Here is a 19,118-nt window from a genome sequence, read left to right on the forward strand (position 1 = left end):
ACACATTTGTATCTAAAAATGTACAATCTTAATTTAATTGCTTGAATAATAATTGAAAATGTAAGTTTTTTTCTTTTATCGTTGTTATAGGCCCTTTGTTAATATTTGGCTTTTGGCGGATGTAGTGCTCCTTTCGGCGGCAGCATAAACCTTTGAGGGTGAGTTACTCACTTCCTTTTTTCTGTGGCCGCCATCGCGAGTGGAGTGTGGTTCCTGGCGAGCCGAAACTTAAACAACGATTATGGTGAGGAAACTGCTGTAAAGCTGTTTATGCAGCATAGGTGTCGCGTTCTTGTAGATATTATATCTTTAGTTTGCAACGTACGAAGGTTATTTCCAATTGTAATTCAAGTATCCAGTTGCATTATTTCAGGCCATAGCAAGTAACACGAGGAGCCATTTTGGACGCTAGTCTCCTTGTGACACGTGTGTCGGCTTTTCTCGTAACTCTTGTATGGAAACTATATCGCTCGCATTCACTATAAATGTCAGACTAGCCACCTCAGGCCAATTTTTGTTGTGTGCATGGGTTTGGGATTTTTATATTGTCTTACGACAATTTCTGAAAGTAAATGCAGCGCAATTTACGGGCCTACGTAGATAAGCTAACTACTATGAGCTAACAGGCCCCGTTCGGTGTGTTTGCCAGATAAATGTCGGTACAAAAGTATTAATTCCGTGATATAAGTAAAATTTAACAATACTTATATAAGGAAGGCTAGAATACAATTTGAATTAGGCTATAAGTAAAATTTAACAATACTTCTATAAGGAAGGCTAGAATACAATTTGAATTGGGCTAATCACGTTGACTGAAATCTAGTTGACACTAATTAATCTGCACAATCACATGGCATTGTTGCTATTTAATGGCTGCTAAAGATTCATAATGATTTTTCTTATTAGGCCTGTGCCCGACCCCTAATCTCGGTTTACTCCGAGAAAGGAGACTCCTCAGGCAAGAATGTTGTCCTGCCTGCAGTTTTCAGGGCTCCCATTCGCCCTGATGTTGTGAATTTTGTGCATACCAACATGCGCAAGAACAATCGCCAGCCCTATGCAGTCAGTGAACTGGCAGGTAAGTGCATCAAACACCTGTCAGTTCCTCATTTAATCCTTTTATGCAATAATATCAGTTACGCAGTAACTTGTGTCTTTTAGGTCACCAGACCAGTGCTGAGTCCTGGGGTACAGGGAGAGCTGTGGCCCGTATCCCTCGTGTGAGGGGTGGTGGTACTCACCGTTCAGGCCAGGGTGCCTTTGGTAACGTATCCTTTTTCCAATGAGACAATGTGCCACCTCTAGGTAATTGTCACACTTGCACTGATGGTGTAATTTGCGTCTGACACTGCGTCCAGTGACAGAATGCCTCCTGTCAAATACTGGCTCAGTTGACTGATGAATGTTGTTTCTGAGCATGTAAGTGTACCATTTTAAATATTGTCGGTTTTTGCACAGTAATCTTAACTTTTCCACAAGATGTGTCGTGGAGGGCGCATGTTTGCCCCCACCAAGACCTGGCGTCGTTGGCACCGCAAAATCAACACGACCCAGAAGCGCTATGCCATCTGTTCTGCTCTGGCTGCTTCTGCCATCCCCGCACTTATCATGTCCAAGGGTGAGCTTATGCCTCAAATGAATTACACTCCTTAACTACCGATTTATCTTACTGGATCAGTTGCCATGATGGTGTAATTTGCGTCTGACCCTGTGAACAGTGACAGTTGCCTGCTGTTTCAAAGCTGTCACAGGGTGGTGATGTGTGTTTAAATCTGAGCAGGTTCAGATTGAACTCTTTCTAGTCATGTTGTTGTGGGCCAAATGTTGACATGATGTTCTTTACAGGACACCGTATTGAGGAAATTCCAGAGGTTCCTCTGGTGGTTGAGGACAAAGTTGAGGGCTACAAGAAGACCAAGGAGGCAGTGCTACTGCTGAAGAAGATTAAAGCCTGGAATGACATCAAGAAGGTAGTCACAAGTTCCAAGAATGTCATTAAATTGCACAATGGTGCCGCGCATTTATCGTTAGGTATAGCAATGTTGACACGTCAAATGTAATCACCAGTTTATGCAGCGCTTTTGATGTTGGAAATCTCCAATATTCAGGTCTACGCCTCGCAGCGCATGCGTGCCGGTAAGGGTAAAATGAGGAATCGGCGACGCATTCAACGCAGAGGGCCTTGTATCATCTATAACCAAGACGCTGGTGTCACCAAGGCATTCAGAAATATTCCGGGTATGTTATCATGTTGTTGGTGGTATGAGTCGTAAATTAGTCAAAAGGTATTCCTGAATACAAAGGCTACCTAAAATATTAAATTGTATTATTCATTGATTGATCTATTTATCAAAAGGTGTAGCATCTATCCACCGGATTACCTATTCTCAACTGTCCTAATTTTTTTCTGAACAAAAGAAACCCAACATACTTTTTTTATGTCCCCAAGTGTAGCACGTTTTCTTCTAGGATCAAACCATTTCATGCAGTGTCAAATATAAAACTGCAGTGCCAAAGTCTACTTTCAATTTGCAATATCCAAACGTCGTGTTACAGTATCATGATATTGTGGGGAGGTTGACTTACTTCATCACTTTCAAACTTCGTGCCTCTCGTGAACGCTTAAGGGACCAAACAGGAGAAAGTCTGAAGGGGCACGGTCTGGGCTGTCAGGGGGGGTGAGGGAGCAGTTCTCAGCTCAGCTCGCTGATGGTCTGCACAGTTTGGTCTGCTGTGTGCGACCTTGCGTTGTCATGACGCAAGGTGACTCCTTCTGACTGATAACCCCCCTGCGTTTGTTCTTGATGGCGCTCACAATCACCGTTCATTTTTTAAACCCGGTACTGATCAACTGAAAATTTTGATGGGCTTTGATTTGTGATCGATTGTATGAAGTTGCACTTGTTTTGCAGGCATCACCCTTCAGAACGTAAACAAACTGAACCTACTGAGACTTGCCCCCGGTGGACATGTGGGTCGCTTCTGCATCTGGACTGAGAGCGCTTTCCGCCAACTAGATAATTTGTATGGCACCTGGCGTAAACCTTCTACCCTGAAGAGAAACTACAAGTGAGTTTATGGTGGAACGGCATAGTTGCTTTACTTACTGTGATGAGCTTTCCCACTTCATGGTCCGTGTTTTTGACAGCTGTGATAGGAATGAAGTTCTGAGTCTGTTGAAGACCTCAACATTGATTACATTTCATGTTGTAAATTAAACAAATTAAGCACTCGTCCTTCCTTTTCAGCTTGCCAATGCATAAGATGACCAACACAGACCTGAGCAGGATTCTGAAGAGCGAGGAGATCCAGAAAGCACTTCGTGCACCCAGGTAAGTGAACATTTGCTTCAAAAAAATGGGAGGGAATGGGGGACTACTATGATACATCTACTTATGGTCCATGTTTCTGAATCCTGAAGTGTGAAGTCCTGGGCGATGCACTGTAAATGCATTGACACGTGTCATCGAGAGTTTGCCTTTTCCTTGCAGGAAGAAGATCATCCGCAGAGTCCTGAAGAAGAATCCTCTGAAGAACTTGAGGATCATGTTCAAACTGAACCCCTATGCCAAGACAGCCCGACGTCATGCCATTCTCAAGCATGACCCTAAAGTAAGAAACTAGCAGTCACTCTTGCTGCATGGACCTTTTATTTTTATCTGACTGCATTCCGTTTTCAACAGATCAAGGCTAAGATGCTGAAGCCCAAGAAGAAGCGTGGGAAGAAGGGAGCACCCAAAAAAGTCAAGGCTTAAATTTATTCCTGACTGGAGTTCACTGAACAATAAATAAGTTTGGTTTGAATCAAAAGACTCAGGCCTGTGTTTAACATTTTATACTCGTGCTAAATACAGTAGAAAGCAACGTATTTTGTGGTCAGAGAACTCAGGGTGGGAATGCACTACAAAACTAATTGTACAATTAATCATGGTTTAATTTTGTGCAACTGTCGGCACTTTTCAAACATGGTTTACGGTACTTTTTGTTTTGCACCGCTTTTTTTTTTCTGATCGTGGAAGCAAGCGGTTTAGATAAAGGTCAGAACAGGTAAGATGACTTGCATGTGAACCTCATCTTTTAGAATGTTTTTCATGTACTCATTAAATTTTCTTCATGAATCACTGCAGAATGAAGGCAACCTTTTGAGAATGTCTGATGCTCCCAACATATGACTTGGATGCTTCCGAAGGATGATTAGCTGTAAAGCACCCGTTGTAACCTGCTTGCCTCAAGGTCCACTACAAGTGAGTTTCTTGAGTGACCGCTATCAGAAATGTAATCGATTACTGTGGTGAGCTTTCTTACTTCAACGTCCGTGTTTGTGACAGCTTAGACTGAAGTTGAGTGTTGGCACAATATTGATTTAGCATTGTAGTGACTCATTTGAATAATTCCTTCCATTTCAGCCTGCCAATGAGCAAGATGACTAGCACAGACTTGAGATGGATTCTAAAGCGCGGCGCCCATATTGAACTTTCTGCATCCAAGTAAGCAAATATTTGCAACTTATTTTTATTTTTTTCAAGCTATGGTGATGCTCCCACTTCTGGTCCGTGTTTCTGAATCCTGATAAATTGGAAGTCCTGAGCAATGCACAGATTATGGACCACAGTATTAATTTGGTTAAATCTTTAGTGACTAAACATGCATTCCTTTTCAGCCTGCCAATGTGCAATATGGCGAGGAGCTCAAGCAAGAAGGACTCAAAACAAACGTACGTACTTGCATTTTTCCCCCTTATTTTATGGTTGCAAAATGATGATACTCCCACTTTTGGTCTGTGTTTCTGAATCCTGATAAATTGGAAGTCCTGAATAATGCACAGATTATGGACCACAGTATTAATTTGGTAAAGTCTTTAGTGACTAAACATGCATTCCTTTTCAGCCTGCCAATGTGCAATATGGCGAGGAGCTCAAGCAAGAAGGACTCAAAACAAACGTACGTACTTGCATTTTTCCCCCTTATTTTATGGTTGCAAAATGATGATACTCCCACTTTTGGTCTGTGTTTCTGAATCCTGATAAATTGGAAGTCCTGAATAATGCACAGATTATGGACCACAGTATTAATTTGGTAAAGTCTTTAGTGACTAAACATGCATTCCTTTTCAGCCTGCCAATGTGCAATATGGCGAGGAGCTCAAGCAAGAAGGACTCAAAACAAACGTACGTACTTGCATTTTTCCCCCTTATTTTATGGTTGCAAAATGATGATACTCTCACTTTTGGTCTGTGTTTCTGAATCCTGATAAATTGGAAGTCCTGAATAATGCACAGATTATGGACCACAGTATTAATTTGGTAAAGTCTTTAGTGACTAAACATGCATTCCTTTTCAGCCTGCCAATGTGCAATATGGCGAGGAGCTCAAGCAAGAAGGACTCAAAACAAACGTACGTACTTGCATTTTTCCCCCTTATTTTATGGTTGCAAAATGATGATACTCCCACTTTTGGTCTGTGTTTCTGAATCCTGATAAATTGGAAGTCCTGAATAATGCACAGATTATGGACCACAGTATTAATTTGGTAAAGTCTTGAGTGACTAAACATGCATTCCTTTTCAGCCTGCCAATGTGCAATATGGCGAGGAGCTCAAGCAAGAAGGACTCAAAACAAACGTACGTACTTGCATTTTTCCCCCTTATTTTATGGTTGCAAAATGATGATACTCTCACTTTTGGTCTGTGTTTCTGAATCCTGATAAATTGGAAGTCCTGAATAATGCACAGATTATGGACCACAGTATTAATTTGGTAAAGTCTTTAGTGACTAAACATGCATTCCTTTTCAGCCTGCCAATGTGCAATATGGCGAGGAGCTCAAGCAAGAAGGACTCAAAACAAACGTACGTACTTGCATTTTTCCCCCTTATTTTATGGTTGCAAAATGATGATACTCCCACTTTTGGTCTGTGTTTCTGAATCCTGATAAATTGGAAGTCCTGAATAATGCACAGATTATGGACCACAGTATTAATTTGGTAAAGTCTTGAGTGACTAAACATGCATTCCTTTTCAGCCTGCCAATGTGCAATATGGCGAGGAGCTCAAGCAAGAAGGACTCAAAACAAACGTACGTACTTGCATTTTTCCCCCTTATTTTATGGTTGCAAAATGATGATACTCCCACTTTTGGTCTGTGTTTCTGAATCCTGATAAATTGGAAGTCCTGAACCATACATGCCATATTTTGCTAGTGCTTAAATTGGGAAGGAGTGTTTCACAAAGTGGTGTTATGCTCTTTCAGCGGCGACTGAAGAACTGGTGGAACCCTGGGAACAAGCACCTGCTAAAAACCAAGGCATCTCAAGCTGGAATTCGAAGAAGGCAAAGGAGACATGTTCACAGTTTAATTCACCAAACTTGTCACGACAACAAATCTGAGCCATAAGCACGTTTAAAATGGCATTATTCGTTAGAAAAAGATGGCTTTTCAGGCAGGCTTGCAAAGCAGCCAAAAATTAGTTTCACTTTTATAATTTCACTTGGCATGTAGGTTTGAAATGAAAATACGTACTATTTGATTGCACTTTTTCGCCTGACACTTCATACAAATTATAGAGACCCTGTTAGAGTATTTAAAGGGCACGGATTTTACGGTATACTAGCTGGTACGGTCACATTCCAGAGCCATGGGTTGGCGTCCCAGGCTGCTTGAGGCCAATGGTGGTGCACAACCAGCCGGCAAAATCGACTTGCGCTGCCTCTGACTGTCTGATGAAAGGGTGCACCTGTTGGGAAGAGGAAATGTCACGTGAGCTCAAGCTTGAAGCGTGCGTCATGGCGACAATGGTAAATGCCGTATACACCAACCATTAACTGTTTCAGGTCTGCCCTTTCTGCTGGGTTCTTTATCAAACTGAAACGGACGTTAAACAGGTGATGAATTAGTTACAAATATTTGTGGTCCTAGATGAAAACAATTGCAGACCTTTTACCTTACCATTTATTGACAAAGTCTTGGAATTCTGAACTGAATATCATCCCAGGCAACTTTGGTGGAGGCTACCCAGAGTGTAAATGAATCCCGTTAGTAAATCGGTTACCATTTTATGCTCTTAAATTGTGTGAACCCCTTACCTCATTGACAATGTAGTCAAGTAACTCAAAGATGGCCATTGGAGGCCGACTGTCCGATCCATACGCTGCAAGAATAAAACGGATGCGGGGTTAACGTCTGCAGCGAAGGGCTGGAACGTGGTCCTTAGACTCACAGCTGCCAGGTCGCCCAGGAGGCCCAGCATTTGGTGAGGACTCTGCAGAGTTGGAACCGCCCACTTGAGTCCCAAAAACGTGTTCCAGCTCCTTTGTGTCAGGCGGTGGGATAGGGAAACGGCCAATGGCCATTTCAACTAAGGACAGACCCATGCTCCAGATGTCGGACTGGACTGAGTAATGAGTGCCCTGTAAACGCTCCGGCTGTGTAAAAGAATAGAACAGGGAAGTGCGGTCTGCTCACAGTGCAAGAACAAAGATGGCAACTCATGAGCTCTTAAGATTTGAATCTCCAATCTCTTGACTGTGTGCTGATCTATGATTGCAAATTAGTTTTCCTTGTCAACTTACAGACATGTAGGATCGTGTTCCCACAAAGGAGTTGGCCATGGAGTCAATGAGCTGTCCACTTACTCCAAAGTCACACAACTTGATCTCACCGCGGGAATTCACCAGGATGTTTGATGGCTTGACATCTGACAGAGGGAGAGATGATGTGAGCTTGTTAAGGAAAACATCACTGAAAATCGAAAGGTGATGGACAGGCAACATAGTCCAAATATGTGACCAAACAAAAGTTGATGATTAATGCCGAGTTCATCCAGTGGTTAAGGTAGGTACTATTGTCTGTATGTATGTACACCAGGGGAGGCAAGTCATTAAATAGTGAATGACCTCTGTGCATGATCTTGTGTTTCTCCCTCAGGTAGGAAAGCCCTTTAATGACCTGTGAAAATAAAAATGGCATTTAAGGATTGATTTCAATTGCTAATAGCCTTGAAATGTCAACATGCTGTAGTGTAGAACTTTTGAGTGCCCTGGCCAGGGTGACTCACTCAACACTCGCAGTGCAAACAGGAAAACATACAGGAAAAAAAGAAAAAGCAATGTTTTGCCTAACTTAATTCCCGAGAAGTTTTTCAGCCAGTCAGTTGTCACGCACGAATTACACCATTTTGAATACTGCCGATACATGGCTTATTCAAAACATTTCCAAGTACAATAAGTCTTTTTTTGTTGTTGTTGTTTGATTTGTTTTCGACACTTCTAAATGTTCCTTTTAGTGATATTTGTTCCTGCACACATTGAGTTTGGCAGGGTTGGTCTATGTGAATTGTATTTACCGGTAAAACAAGTGTTGACTGGGGGTGATAATGACTTCTTTCCCATGTTCATTATGTGCCAATGTGTGGATGTAATCTTGAATAATACATAAAAGTATCAAATGTTACATTACCCCTAAAAAAAATGTGTATTCTGTGTCCAGATCTTAAGTGTCAACACTCATTTGGCTAGATGGTAAATCTCTAAAAGTCTGGTGGCAGAGCATCCAAATGACTTTGATCTCTTGAAGATTGTTGAAGCTGTAAAAGGTCTTTTCAATCCCTGGACGGTTAATTTAGGCTCACATGAGTGAATCATTCCGGATGTTGATGAAATGACAAAAAGCCGGAGGGCGGGCTACATACAGCAATGCTGATTTTGCCAAGGATTTGCTCCGGGATCTTTCCAGCTTTCTTCAGCGACTGATCCAGGGAGCCGCCATCCTAAATCCAGCAAGGAAGGAAAACTGCTAAAGGATGACTTAAAAACAAATGGCCAAAAGAAAACATGAAAGCTACCATGTGCTCCATGCAGATGCTGATTTCCCCATCACTGTAGAAAGCGCCATAGAAGCCCACAATGTAGGGGGAGTTGCATTCGTGCAGCACTTGAAGTTCCCTTATAATCTGGTTCCTGATGGCCGGTTTGATTTCCAGGTGGATGAGCTGCAACACAAGATAACTCTGACTACTCATAAAAAAAAAAAAGTTTAGGGTATCGGGATGCAATTTTCAGGAGCACGACGGCCTCATGCAAAGTTATCAGGAATTGGGTCACGGCCATTTTCACAATCCAGAGGACAGCTTTTACCTTCCTGGCCATGATCAGACCAGAAGGTCTGTGGGAAACCTTGAAGACAACCCCTCCGTTGCCTGCGCCGAGCTCGCATATCTTCTCAAAGTCATCATCCTTCAGCTCTCCCACTTTCTGCTTCTGCGTCAGGAAAGCTTCCAGGCGTTTGCGTTGCTGCTCGTCCAGTTCCAGCTCTTCAAGTTTCTTCTGCAGGGCCTCCAAGTTTGTCCTTGCAGAAAGACACACGCGTGTTATAAGAGCTTTCCAAAGCCCACTTCAACATCACATACCTGTCAACTCATACGGTTTAGCCATAGTTCATACGGATTTTGTGGTGAATCTTACCATATGGCTGTATCGCACAAATCATACGGATTCTGACAATTTCTGTCGGTCCCCCCCCCCCCCCCCCCCCTAACAGGTAGTTCTGTTTGCTTTTGCCCAGAATAGTGCTAGGCTACTCGAATGCTTTCATTTCCAAAGTAAATATGAATGGATGCTGTAACTTCGAGCCGATGGGTCAGCATTTGGAGTTGGTGAAAAAAGTAACGCAGCAATACAACTCTGAACACAGTAATGCCACTAAGTAGAATGATGATTAGACATTAACCAGACATTGTATTATGGAGGTGGCCCGGTAGTCCAGTGGTTAGCACGTCGGCTTCACAGTGCAGAGGTACCGGGTTCGATTCCAGCTCCGGCCTCCCTGTGTGGAGTTTGCATGTTCTCCCCGGGCCTGCGTGGGTTTTCTCCGGGTGCTCCGGTTTCCTCCCACATTCCAAAAACATGCATGGCAGGTTGATTGGATGCTCTAAATTGTCCCTAGGTGTGAGTGTGGGCATGGATGGTTGTTCGTCTCTGTGTGCCCTGCGATTGGCTGGCAACTGCCCGAAGACGGCTGGGATAGGCTCCTGCACCCCCCGCGACCCTAGTGAGGATCAAGCGGTTCGGAAAATGGATGGATGGATGTATTATGGAGATCTACAATAAATATTGAAAATTTCGTGTGTGGGGGGGTTAAATTCTTTGGTATGTTATAAGGATTTTTTGCTCTTTATAAGGATTTTTTTGGTAGTTTATACAGGTTGGCGCTCCGAAAAGTTGACAGGTATGACATCAGCAGCTGTTTTGTTCTTGGGAAGCATCCGACCCCTTCCAAAGGGACACAGGAAATGTTATCTATTAACCTGATGCCAAATGGAAAAGACACACGTTGATTCTGGTGATTGATTTGTCTTTCGGGGAACATGACAAACAACCTGTTGCGAGTCACTGAGTTTTATGTTCACTCGCACATCTCTTCGGTTTCGTTGGGCAGCTTCTGTCGCTCTGCTGTCATGGCAACCAATTACCTTGAGAAGCCCAACGGGATAAAGCAGTAAAGAGCTCTTTAGACAGGCTGCTCTTTGATTTATTATTGCGGAGGGAGCTGCACTGCGTTGATCCTCGTAGTATTTTAAATACTGAGTCCTCGTATTGACAGTGTCACACACCTGGCGTTGGATATGACTGACAGCAAAAAAGGGTTACGCTATTTTATTTCTGATCCATAACCATGGATACTGCATGGCGAGTTTGAGTGGGCGGCGTGGGCGTTTTGTCGACAAGAGCGGAAAAGTGGAGGACGCCAGAAATACTGAACACACACAAAATGCTCCACGCAATATGTGGGAGAGTCCAAGAGGAGTCACGCGCTTGCTTGTGGCGGAGGGAAGCGGGCATGACGCAGGCCTCTTGAACTCCATCCACACAATGACCAAGGAAATCTGCTAGTCGAAATAAAGGGTAGTCTTTAAACCACGGGCGTCAAAGTCAAGGCCCGGGGGCCAGACCTGGCCCGCCGCATCATTTTATGTGGCCCGCGAAAGCAAATCAAGCATGTCAAGTTCCATGATGCTTGCTAAAGTCTGAACCAAAAATTCAAATTGTCATATAAAATCCACAATAACAGTCATTATTTTTGACTTCTGATTTTAAAACAAGTTATTCATCAATTTGTTGTGCGCTGTATGTGTAATATGTAGAGGGGATTAAACATATGGTTTCCCAAAATTCAAAACGGCCCTCCAAGGCAAACCGTAACTACAATGTGGCCCGCGACAAAAATGAGTTTGACACCCCTGCTTTAAACGCCTAATGTTAAAAAAATAAACAAGCTTAACGTCAGAAGACTAAGACCAGTTGTTGGCAAAATTCACACGCACATCCACTCGTGCCCACCTCAACCTCGAAAAATATCAAAACAAACGCCGCTGTATTTTCTCCCCAATGGATGGTCAATATGGAGAAAGAGCTTAATGTTGCCTAATGTTTGAAAACTCTGGCCAAAATTCATGTGCCCTTATATGCACACGCCAATCTCTGAAAATGTCAAACCAATTGCCACAGTAATTTGGAGATTATGGGCGTTAAGGGGTTTCCGTCCATGAGCTGAACATCATTTGATGTCAGAAAACTGATATTCATCTTTATCAAAATCCACGTGATTTATCGTGAAATATCGAAATGATTGCACTGATATTTTGCGTTTTATGGAGATTAGCATCTTCCTCTCCATAGGTGCTCATTGCATCTTAATATCGGTTCATGAGGAAGACGCTTCATGCCGGCGTGTCCAAACTTTCGTTTGAGGGCCGCATACAGAAAAATGGATGAATTAAAGGGCCGCTTTAAAATTGTTCAACTTTTTGAAATACACGAAAGTCAGTCAAGAAAGCAGTTGTATGTCGTTTGTATTGTCTAGTTACTGTCATCAGCTTTCTGTTTAAAGTGTTCAAGCAAATAATTGAGGATTTTTCCAATTTTTTGGGTTGGCCAAAAGAAGATTTGACATTTGAATCTAGTCCGGGCTTTCCTGTGTAGATGTTGCACATGCATGTTAGCCTCATTGAATTGTCCATAGGTGTAAATATAGGAGTGTGAATAGTTAGCTATGTGCCCTTTGATTGGCTTCGGGCATTCAAGGTTGAATTCTGATGATGACCGAACACTTAGACTGAGACTTTCAGCATGTAATAAATTCTTCACTGTCGTTTCATCAGGGTGTGCTGTTCCTTGACTAGTCACTACTTGCCTCAAGCAACCATGCAGGAATGTGTTCAACTATCACGCCAACACCATTTCGTCATCAGCGGGAGCAGGAAAGCCAAAGCAACTTTTAGCACACACGAGCAACGTGAGGTATGTTCTTCAATTTCAGAGAGGAATGTACAGTATAGCTACTTCTTCCAGATAGCTAGGGAGAGGGAAGTCTGGGCTTCCCTGCTAAAGCTGTTGCCCCCGCGACCCGGCCCCGGATAAGCGGTAGAAGATGGATGGATGGATGTACAGTATATGCAAAGTCCTGGAATCGTTTATAAGGTGCACCTTAGTAGATTGTCAAACAGAACAACCTTTTCAGGGTTGGGTTTTGCATTTGCAACAATATATTTTTTTGTAATCACACTTGTACGGTATATTTCGAAATGAATAGATCTATAAAAGTGTAAGTTAAAACTGAAGCTTATTAAAGGGATTATTACAAAAGATTTGGTTGGATCTCTTGAGCTTGTGCAGGTGTACCTCAGGATGTGCCCAGCGAATTTATATTTTACACGGCAGTTACTGCACTTTCCTGCAACGGGAAACAAAAAAATGAAAATGCAACAAAACAATAGCGTGCGATGTTGCAATATCCTCAGACGCATGACGACACAATGGCAACACAATAAGCCTCTTTGCCACCTTCGAAAAAGCAGCCGGCATGAGAGTTGACACATTATATAGTTCCCACCCAGAATGTTTGTTTAAGGCTGGCTGGAAACTGATAACGAGAGCCTGGTGTCACGACTGCTCACTCTCTCAATTACAAGTGGTGCCAACACACCAAACTTAGTGGTGGTTGGTGGGGGGTGGGGGAAAGGGGAGTCTGCATCCATCATGAAGGCCAATTCATGAATAACCACAGCCATATGCCGATTATGATTTTATATAATAGAATCTAAGATCTGCAGTCATTGCAAAGCCCAAATCGAAATATGATCTAAATCTCCGATGGTAATAGGAAACCATGCAACTCCGAAATATAAGCACACGCGTGGGGGTGGTTGGGTGACACTCACTCTGTGGCTCCGGTGCCGTTGATGATGTTCCCATCGGGGATCGGGTTGAGTTGGATGGGCTCGGGCTTCCTTCTCTTCTGCATCGCGTTCACAAATGACAAGCGAAACCGCAGCGATGTTAATGAAGATTTTTGTTGTTGTTAATAGTACAAAGGGCTAAAATGAGAATGAAGTGTGAGAACGTGTTAAAAAGCGACTGCGGCGCTGTGACGACTTGCGGGACTGAGATAGTTATTAAGGGCTGGATGGGAATCATCCGGAAGATGTGACGTCACGAAAATATTGACACTGCTCTTCCGCATGGCCATGCGTGGCCTGGCGCCCCCTCTGCTGGCTTTGAGACGAATTACAATTCATAACTTGTAGCAGTGTTCACCCAGAACGCCAATTTTACATTAAAAATATTTCATGGCACGCCACCAAACGACTATACCGAAATCATGATAAGATCACAAATTTGATATACTGTATATACCCAGTAAGCCTTGAATTATTCTGTTGTATGAACGGTGACAGGTGGATACACAAGTTTGTTGTACCTTCTGCTATCTCGCGTAAGATCATTTCATTGTTTGGCCTGTCACTATATTTCACCGGCATACAGTAGATAGAGGGGAAAGCTACATCAATTGTAGTCTGTCAATAAATTTATTCAATTCAATTCAATTGTATTTATAGAGCACTGTCGAACAGCCATCACTGCATACAAAGTGCTGTACATGGAGTAATTTAACATATACAATAAACAGTAAAACAAATCGGTAACAAAGACGGTAGAAAGCACCGAACAGTAAAACCAAGAACAAATTACATTTGATAATTTCCAAAGCATTATATTGTCATGATTCGGTTTAGGGACCAACAGGTGGCACTGTAGGGCTCCCCTGGCAGCTGCTCACCTGTTGGTCATAGGTAATCAGGCCTTTAAAAGGACTCCCAGCCCGAACACTCGGTGTCGGGTCATTGTTGCTTTTTGCTACTGTCATGTGTGTTGCTGTTTGCTTCTGTTATGTTTAGTTCATTGTTATGTTTTAGTTTTAGTCATGGGTTTTGTTTGATACTTTGGACTTAGTTTGTTTTGGATTTAGTTTTCTTTGTTGGAAATACAATTCTTCAAATACACCCTGCTCCTCCCTCCTGCCTGCTTTTTGGGGTCCACCACCACCGTGCTACGTGACAGAATGACCCGACCACCTGGACCCCGCAGGTAGTAAGGACTGGTCCCTGTTCCGCCATGTGCCTGGCGGAGCGCGTCTGCGGCCGACACCCCTTTCCCCTTTCAGGCAGCGCTAGGGATGCGGCTGTCCTGTTTTCGTCTCGTCAAGCCGCGTCTACGACGAGCCGTGCCACGTCCACGCCCACGTCAGGCCGAGCCCCTGTTCACGTCCGGCTGTTCCATGTCCCCCGTTACGTCGAGCTCCGTCCACGTCAGGCCACGCCCAGCCAAAAGGATTGCCGTCGCTTTTGCTCCTGTTCCCTGGCGAGGTGAAGGTCACCGTCGCTTATAGTTCCTGTATTTCGGCGAGGCGAAGGTCGCCGTCGCGTTTGTTCCCGTTTTGCGGCGAGGCAAGGATTGCCGTCGCTTTTAGTTCCTGTTCCCCGGCGAGGCAAGCTTTTGGACAACTTTGGGACGTCTGGGATCCGTCCCTTGAGGGAGGGGTACTGTCATGATTCGGTTTAGGGACCAACAGGTGGCACTGTAGGGAGCTGCACACCTGTTGGTCATAGGTAATCAGGCCTTTAAAAGGACTCCCAGCCCGAACACTCGGTGTCGGGTCATTGTTGCTTTTTGCTACTGTCATGCGTGTTGCTGTTTGCTTCTGTTATGTTTTAGTTTTAGTCATGGGTTTTGTTTGATACTTTGGACTTCGTTTGTTTTGGATTTAGTTTTCTTTGTTGTAGATACAATTCTTCAAATACACCCTGCTCCTCCCTCCTGCCTGCTTTTTGGGGTCCACCACCACCGTGCTACGTGACATATATGGTGTTGGCAGAGCAGTTCCCACATGACTCTGACAGCAAGAAGAAACCAATCTATTGACAACCTGTTAAGATGAACTGCAGTAAGATGTTTTCGTGCATCTGGTTTGGGTGGATATTTTCATTGCAAAACCGTCTCACACGTAAATGGAGACTGCTTTGCAACAGAGTGCAAAAGTGACATTCCGTCTCTTTGTCTATTTTGTATAAATTTGGTGCCCTTTTAAACGTTTGGGTGCGCTAAGCTTAAACCACCCGCATATCCAGCGGTACCATTTGAACTCACTGCCCATGTACCATGAAGATCACACGTCAAGTGTGACTTGAAAGCCATGGAAATGTGCTGTGACGTCTCAGCACATTGTGCTGGTTGCGGACGCACGAGGCCGCTGAGACGTGTCATCCTGACCAAAGAGCATCTTGCTGCCAGAAGAATCTTTTTCTCTATAAAGCAACACTGACAGACATGGAGGAAAGATGCTTTTGACAAATTGGCTTTCGTGCTACGAAATGAGAGCAGGTCTGTAATAACCGTTCTCCCGCGTGGACCATAAAACAAGTACGCTCACCGAGAATTTTATTTTCACCGCATTTAACCTCTGAGAGTGAAATGTGTTCTTTAAGGCTACGCTGTAAAAAACAAACAAAAAAAAAACGTCTTTTTATTCGACAGAGTTATTTTCCAAGCTTTTGGGATATTGTGGTTCAGATTTATGCTCTGGATGAAATCTAATTTGTGAAACTCTCCCCCCAAAAAAGTGACATTCAAAAAATTGGTTTTACTCCTTGTTACTTGGTTTGGATGTTTGACCTTAACTGTGCCGCAGGATTTATGTGCACAAACACCAGAGTATTAATCTGCTCAGGGGCCAAAGTGAATCAAATTAAGACATAAACCTACGAGCAGAATTTTATCGCAAAGCATCTTGTTGGGAATCTAGCTGAGGCTCACAATATCTCGACGTTGCCAATGTGGAACCATTACCATAACCATAATTTGTGGAAGACCATATGTTATATATATTGGATTATTTTAGAGTGATATTCCCTGGATGGAACGGCATTTTTTAATATTTTTACATTGTTGTGGTGACCATGCATCACTGCCTTTAGTCAGGCCGGACACCATGTTATGTAGGAACTGTACTTATAGTTATCATTTTCAATGCTGCAGTGTTTCTCAACCTTAATTTAGTTAAGGCATACATTTTACACCCCCACCGCCACACACAAACGCAAAAATAAATAAATCCCACGGCACACTACCAAACAAAAATGTCATAATTTTAAAGTACTGCAATAACTATGATCTTGTCAAAGTTTACTCACAAGTGAACTTTGTGTGAAATGTGGGCCTCACACAAAGAAAAGGCTCTTAACGGTCTATGCACTTGCTTTCAAATAGCTATTCTACTTTGTAGATCTTAAAATTCAAGACGCATCCCACAACTTCTAAGATGCGCTTGAAGTCATTTGTGAAATTTTTGCTCATGAATACTATATCAGTCGATTTGTCCGCCCACCCCCTTTAACTTGCATGAGGAGTCAGTCCAGAGCAAACACACAAGAGAGGGGCGATGGGAATTGCCAAGTGCCTCGCGCAGCCCAATAAACTTCCCTTTCCAGACTTCAGTCCAACATACTCCAGACAGCGTCTCAGCAACTGCCAGCGACGGCGAACGAGACATAAAAGAGTCGCAGGCCGGAGAGGCAGAACACACTACGTCGTTTGATGCTGAGGATTTGTTGCCTCATCCGCCGCTACTCCGTGAGGGGACTTGGGGATTTGTGGTCAGGGATTACAGCGGGCCACGACGGCCGCTTCTGAAGCTGATGATAACAGCGGCCGCTCGCCGACAGGCCCCGACCGTACAAGTGTAACAACTGAGGCTGGCGCAGGATGGGACAACTTTTAAATGTGTGCAAGATGACTACCGTCTCTTTGCTTGTGTGGCTTTTTTACGGATGTTCAAGATGCCTGTCGGTGTGGATGCGAGTGTGACTGACTGGTTGTCTCTCTTATTTGTCAGTCTTGTGACTGACAGGTGATGAGCATAAGGTCTACCCTGCTAGGATTTGGCTCCAGGGTGTAAGCGGTATGGAAAGTGGAAGGATTCCGCCACGGGAGTCCGCAGCAGCACATGTAAGCCTTCACTTGCATCACTGTTTGATGGACAGGATGGAGGGCAGACAAGACTGTTTTTGTTGCCTCTGCTGAGTGTGAAAGAAGGAAACTGAAAGCCTGTCTTGTTTTGATGAGCGTTTGTTTGTAAGCAGGAAAACTACTCTGGGTTTCTACATCTCAAATAAAAGACATTTTGATACGCGTGTCGATACATGGGGTGCGATACAGTTCAAGGACTGTACAGTTTAAAGTCGAACGATTTGGTTCAATTCACACTCGCATTTTTAAAAATCAAAACGGCATTTCCGATTCAAGTTCATTTTTTGTTGAACGAAATGGGGAAAAAATAAATCAAGCTCAAAAACTACCCGAAGGAGTACCCCACTTAATCGTGTGGAAGGGTGACACATATATACCAACACACGTTTTACATTTTTCTTTTTATTGTTTGAGAAACATGGGACCCCCATGCCCCCCACCCCCCAAAAGACAAACAAAACATGATCTTTTGCAAATTAGCCAAGCCCTAAAAGCCGTAGGAGTTATTCAATTGAATTATTAGTTATTGGCTACAAATAATATATCTGTGTTCTTCAGAGGTCCAAGTAACCTAACCAAGCGCTCCTTTTTTTTTTGAGATGGTGTTTGTATTTATTTATTTTTTGCTGGCTTGCCCTTTGAGATAACCAGAGCAAAGACTCATTTGAAACTAGATCCTTATTTCGGTGTGATAGTGTTTGATAGTGTGCACTGAAATAGTTTTCTTTTTTTTAAAATTTAAACTACCATGGCTTGACAAAGGCCGGAAAAACACTGTACTAACTAATTTACAGAGATACAAACAAAGACATTTTCCCTTTTCTTAAGACGGACACTTACTGTCGACTTCATCGCCCCTTTCTGTTGTCGTGTAGATATCATCATTGGAAAAAGTGTCGAATATGGCCACGCGCCGCGTGTAAAGAAGGGCCAGTGAGATATTTCATCCAAAAAAAGCACCAAACCTTGCAGTCTCTTGAGTTAAGTGATGGATTGTGACATTTCATTCCGATCCTCATGTCACTTCGATGTCGCCCGGTGCAGCTGGTTCCCATCTGTTTTTGCAAAGATAACGCAGTGAACCAATACAAATGCTCCTTGCAAATGTTGTCTTTAACATTCAGGACGAGGAAAGCCAAAGAGCACACTCAGAGGACGGCACGTGCACAATGTGTCACAATCCACATTCCGACAAATGTATGACTCGGTGACAGTGAACTTCAAGAACTCAACAGATGTGCACGAATCTAACTCTAAAGTTGTGTTTTAAATACACTTTGTGTGCCCCATCTATCAATAGCCTGCATTCATATCACACCTTTCCATTTTCAGGGTTCACAAATTCCCGCAATGACGATGGGAGAGTGATGAAGCAGCATCAGGCGCTGCCGGTTGTTGAATTTCTTGCCCAAGGACACTTCAACTGGACTGAAGGACAGCCGTGGATGGAACTTGCAACCTTGTGGACAGCCAAGCTGGCACTCGAACTAAGATGTCCCAGGACACTGTGAGCTTCCACAATTTCACTTTGCAAAAGTGCGGTATGCTGAAAAAGAGCTTCTGCTGTCACTCTCGTTACGCTTGGGAGATGACAGATAAGACAGACGTGATGTGATAAATAATCATATGACAGATGCAAACTGCCAAGGATATGCTATAGATATTGTATGATTGATCGATATGTTAAAGGGGAAGTCAACGCAAAAATGTTCCTTCATAATATGTTCAAAGTATCCCCGCTCGTCTAAACACGTGGCAAT

General features: G+C 43.3%; 3 protein-coding genes and 8 non-coding genes across 22 annotated transcripts; 10 read left to right on the forward strand and 1 right to left on the reverse strand.

The window, feature by feature from the left end:
* The first annotated feature begins 90 nt into the window (after positions 1-90).
* rpl4 (ribosomal protein L4) lies at positions 91-3,810 on the forward strand. The gene is made up of 10 exons (XM_086108860.1): positions 91-244; positions 907-1,078; positions 1,162-1,268; positions 1,480-1,618; positions 1,846-1,970; positions 2,109-2,238; positions 2,913-3,069; positions 3,249-3,332; positions 3,492-3,612; positions 3,684-3,810. Exons 1-10 carry the CDS (start codon positions 242-244, stop codon positions 3,753-3,755), a joined length of 1,110 nt encoding a protein of 369 aa, XP_085964986.1. The 5' UTR covers positions 91-241; the 3' UTR covers positions 3,756-3,810.
* On the forward strand, positions 1,320-1,418 carry LOC147206368 (small nucleolar RNA SNORD16). The gene has a single exon (XR_015100848.1). It is a non-coding gene; the product is annotated as a small nucleolar RNA SNORD16 (small nucleolar RNA).
* Positions 1,680-1,779, forward strand: LOC147206369 (small nucleolar RNA SNORD16). Its single transcript, XR_015100847.1, has one exon. It is a non-coding gene; the product is annotated as a small nucleolar RNA SNORD16 (small nucleolar RNA).
* On the forward strand, positions 3,104-3,175 carry LOC147206370 (small nucleolar RNA SNORD18). The gene has a single exon (XR_015100841.1). It is a non-coding gene; the product is annotated as a small nucleolar RNA SNORD18 (small nucleolar RNA).
* Positions 3,811-4,060: 250 nt separating the features above from the next.
* On the forward strand, positions 4,061-8,454 carry LOC147206371 (uncharacterized). 12 transcript variants are annotated; one of them, XM_086108740.1, is made up of 9 exons: positions 4,063-4,244; positions 4,407-4,487; positions 4,661-4,714; positions 5,342-5,395; positions 5,569-5,622; positions 5,796-5,849; positions 6,023-6,076; positions 6,251-6,795; positions 7,572-8,454. In XM_086108740.1, the coding sequence occupies exons 2-8, from the start codon at positions 4,414-4,416 to the stop codon at positions 6,258-6,260; spliced, it is 354 nt and encodes a 117-aa protein (XP_085964866.1). In that variant the 5' UTR covers positions 4,063-4,244; positions 4,407-4,413; the 3' UTR covers positions 6,261-6,795; positions 7,572-8,454. The 12 variants fall into 12 exon arrangements, 3 of the variants coding, with proteins under 3 accessions (XP_085964868.1, XP_085964866.1, XP_085964867.1); XM_086108742.1 differs by lacking the exon at positions 5,569-5,622 and having other exon boundaries at positions 4,061-4,244; XM_086108741.1 differs by lacking the exon at positions 4,661-4,714 and having other exon boundaries at positions 4,066-4,244.
* Positions 4,524-4,591, forward strand: LOC147206372 (small nucleolar RNA SNORD18). Its single transcript, XR_015100842.1, has one exon. It is a non-coding gene; the product is annotated as a small nucleolar RNA SNORD18 (small nucleolar RNA).
* On the forward strand, positions 4,751-4,818 carry LOC147206373 (small nucleolar RNA SNORD18). Its single transcript, XR_015100843.1, has one exon. It is a non-coding gene; the product is annotated as a small nucleolar RNA SNORD18 (small nucleolar RNA).
* LOC147206374 (small nucleolar RNA SNORD18) lies at positions 4,978-5,045 on the forward strand. Its single transcript, XR_015100844.1, has one exon. It is a non-coding gene; the product is annotated as a small nucleolar RNA SNORD18 (small nucleolar RNA).
* Positions 5,432-5,499, forward strand: LOC147206375 (small nucleolar RNA SNORD18). The gene has a single exon (XR_015100845.1). It is a non-coding gene; the product is annotated as a small nucleolar RNA SNORD18 (small nucleolar RNA).
* On the forward strand, positions 5,886-5,953 carry LOC147206376 (small nucleolar RNA SNORD18). The gene has a single exon (XR_015100846.1). It is a non-coding gene; the product is annotated as a small nucleolar RNA SNORD18 (small nucleolar RNA).
* map2k1 (mitogen-activated protein kinase kinase 1) lies at positions 6,340-13,464 on the reverse strand. Its single transcript, XM_086108739.1, has 11 exons — positions 13,215-13,464; positions 9,133-9,343; positions 8,841-8,987; positions 8,688-8,765; positions 7,894-7,945; positions 7,570-7,694; positions 7,218-7,422; positions 7,084-7,148; positions 6,947-7,008; positions 6,817-6,862; positions 6,340-6,734 (listed from the first exon to the last, which is right to left on the reverse strand). The coding sequence occupies exons 1-11, from the start codon at positions 13,295-13,297 to the stop codon at positions 6,621-6,623; spliced, it is 1,188 nt and encodes a 395-aa protein (XP_085964865.1). The 5' UTR covers positions 13,298-13,464; the 3' UTR covers positions 6,340-6,620.
* Between the last annotated feature and the right edge of the window lie 5,654 nt (positions 13,465-19,118).

This window comes from Hippocampus guttulatus, chromosome 4, assembly GCF_054856545.1.
Source record: "Hippocampus guttulatus isolate MCC_2025c chromosome 4, RoL_Hgut_1.0, whole genome shotgun sequence".
Lineage (NCBI taxonomy): Eukaryota > Metazoa > Chordata > Actinopteri > Syngnathiformes > Syngnathidae > Hippocampus > Hippocampus guttulatus.

Excerpts from the sequence above, each read along its gene's own strand:
- LOC147206371 (XM_086108740.1), top strand. The coding sequence starts at position 4,414 with ATGAGCAAGATGACTAGCACAGACTTGAGATGGATTCTAAAGCGCGGC. Across the intron at positions 4,488-4,660 it reads ATTGAACTTTCTGCATCCAA|CCTGCCAATGTGCAATATGG; the intron begins GTAAGCAAATAT and ends ATTCCTTTTCAG. Across the intron at positions 4,715-5,341 it reads AAGAAGGACTCAAAACAAAC|CCTGCCAATGTGCAATATGG; the intron begins GTACGTACTTGC and ends ATTCCTTTTCAG.
- rpl4 (XM_086108860.1), top strand. Across the intron at positions 1,079-1,161 it reads TGCAGTCAGTGAACTGGCAG|GTCACCAGACCAGTGCTGAG; the intron begins GTAAGTGCATCA and ends TGTGTCTTTTAG. Across the intron at positions 2,239-2,912 it reads GGCATTCAGAAATATTCCGG|GCATCACCCTTCAGAACGTA; the intron begins GTATGTTATCAT and ends CTTGTTTTGCAG.
- map2k1 (XM_086108739.1), bottom strand. The coding sequence starts at position 13,297 with ATGCAGAAGAGAAGGAAGCCCGAGCCCATCCAACTCAACCCGATCCCC. Across the intron at positions 7,946-8,687 it reads TTGGCAAAATCAGCATTGCT|GTCATTAAAGGGCTTTCCTA; the intron begins GTATGTAGCCCG and ends TTATTTTCACAG. Across the intron at positions 7,149-7,217 it reads TCCTGGGCGACCTGGCAGCT|CGTATGGATCGGACAGTCGG; the intron begins GTGAGTCTAAGG and ends TTATTCTTGCAG.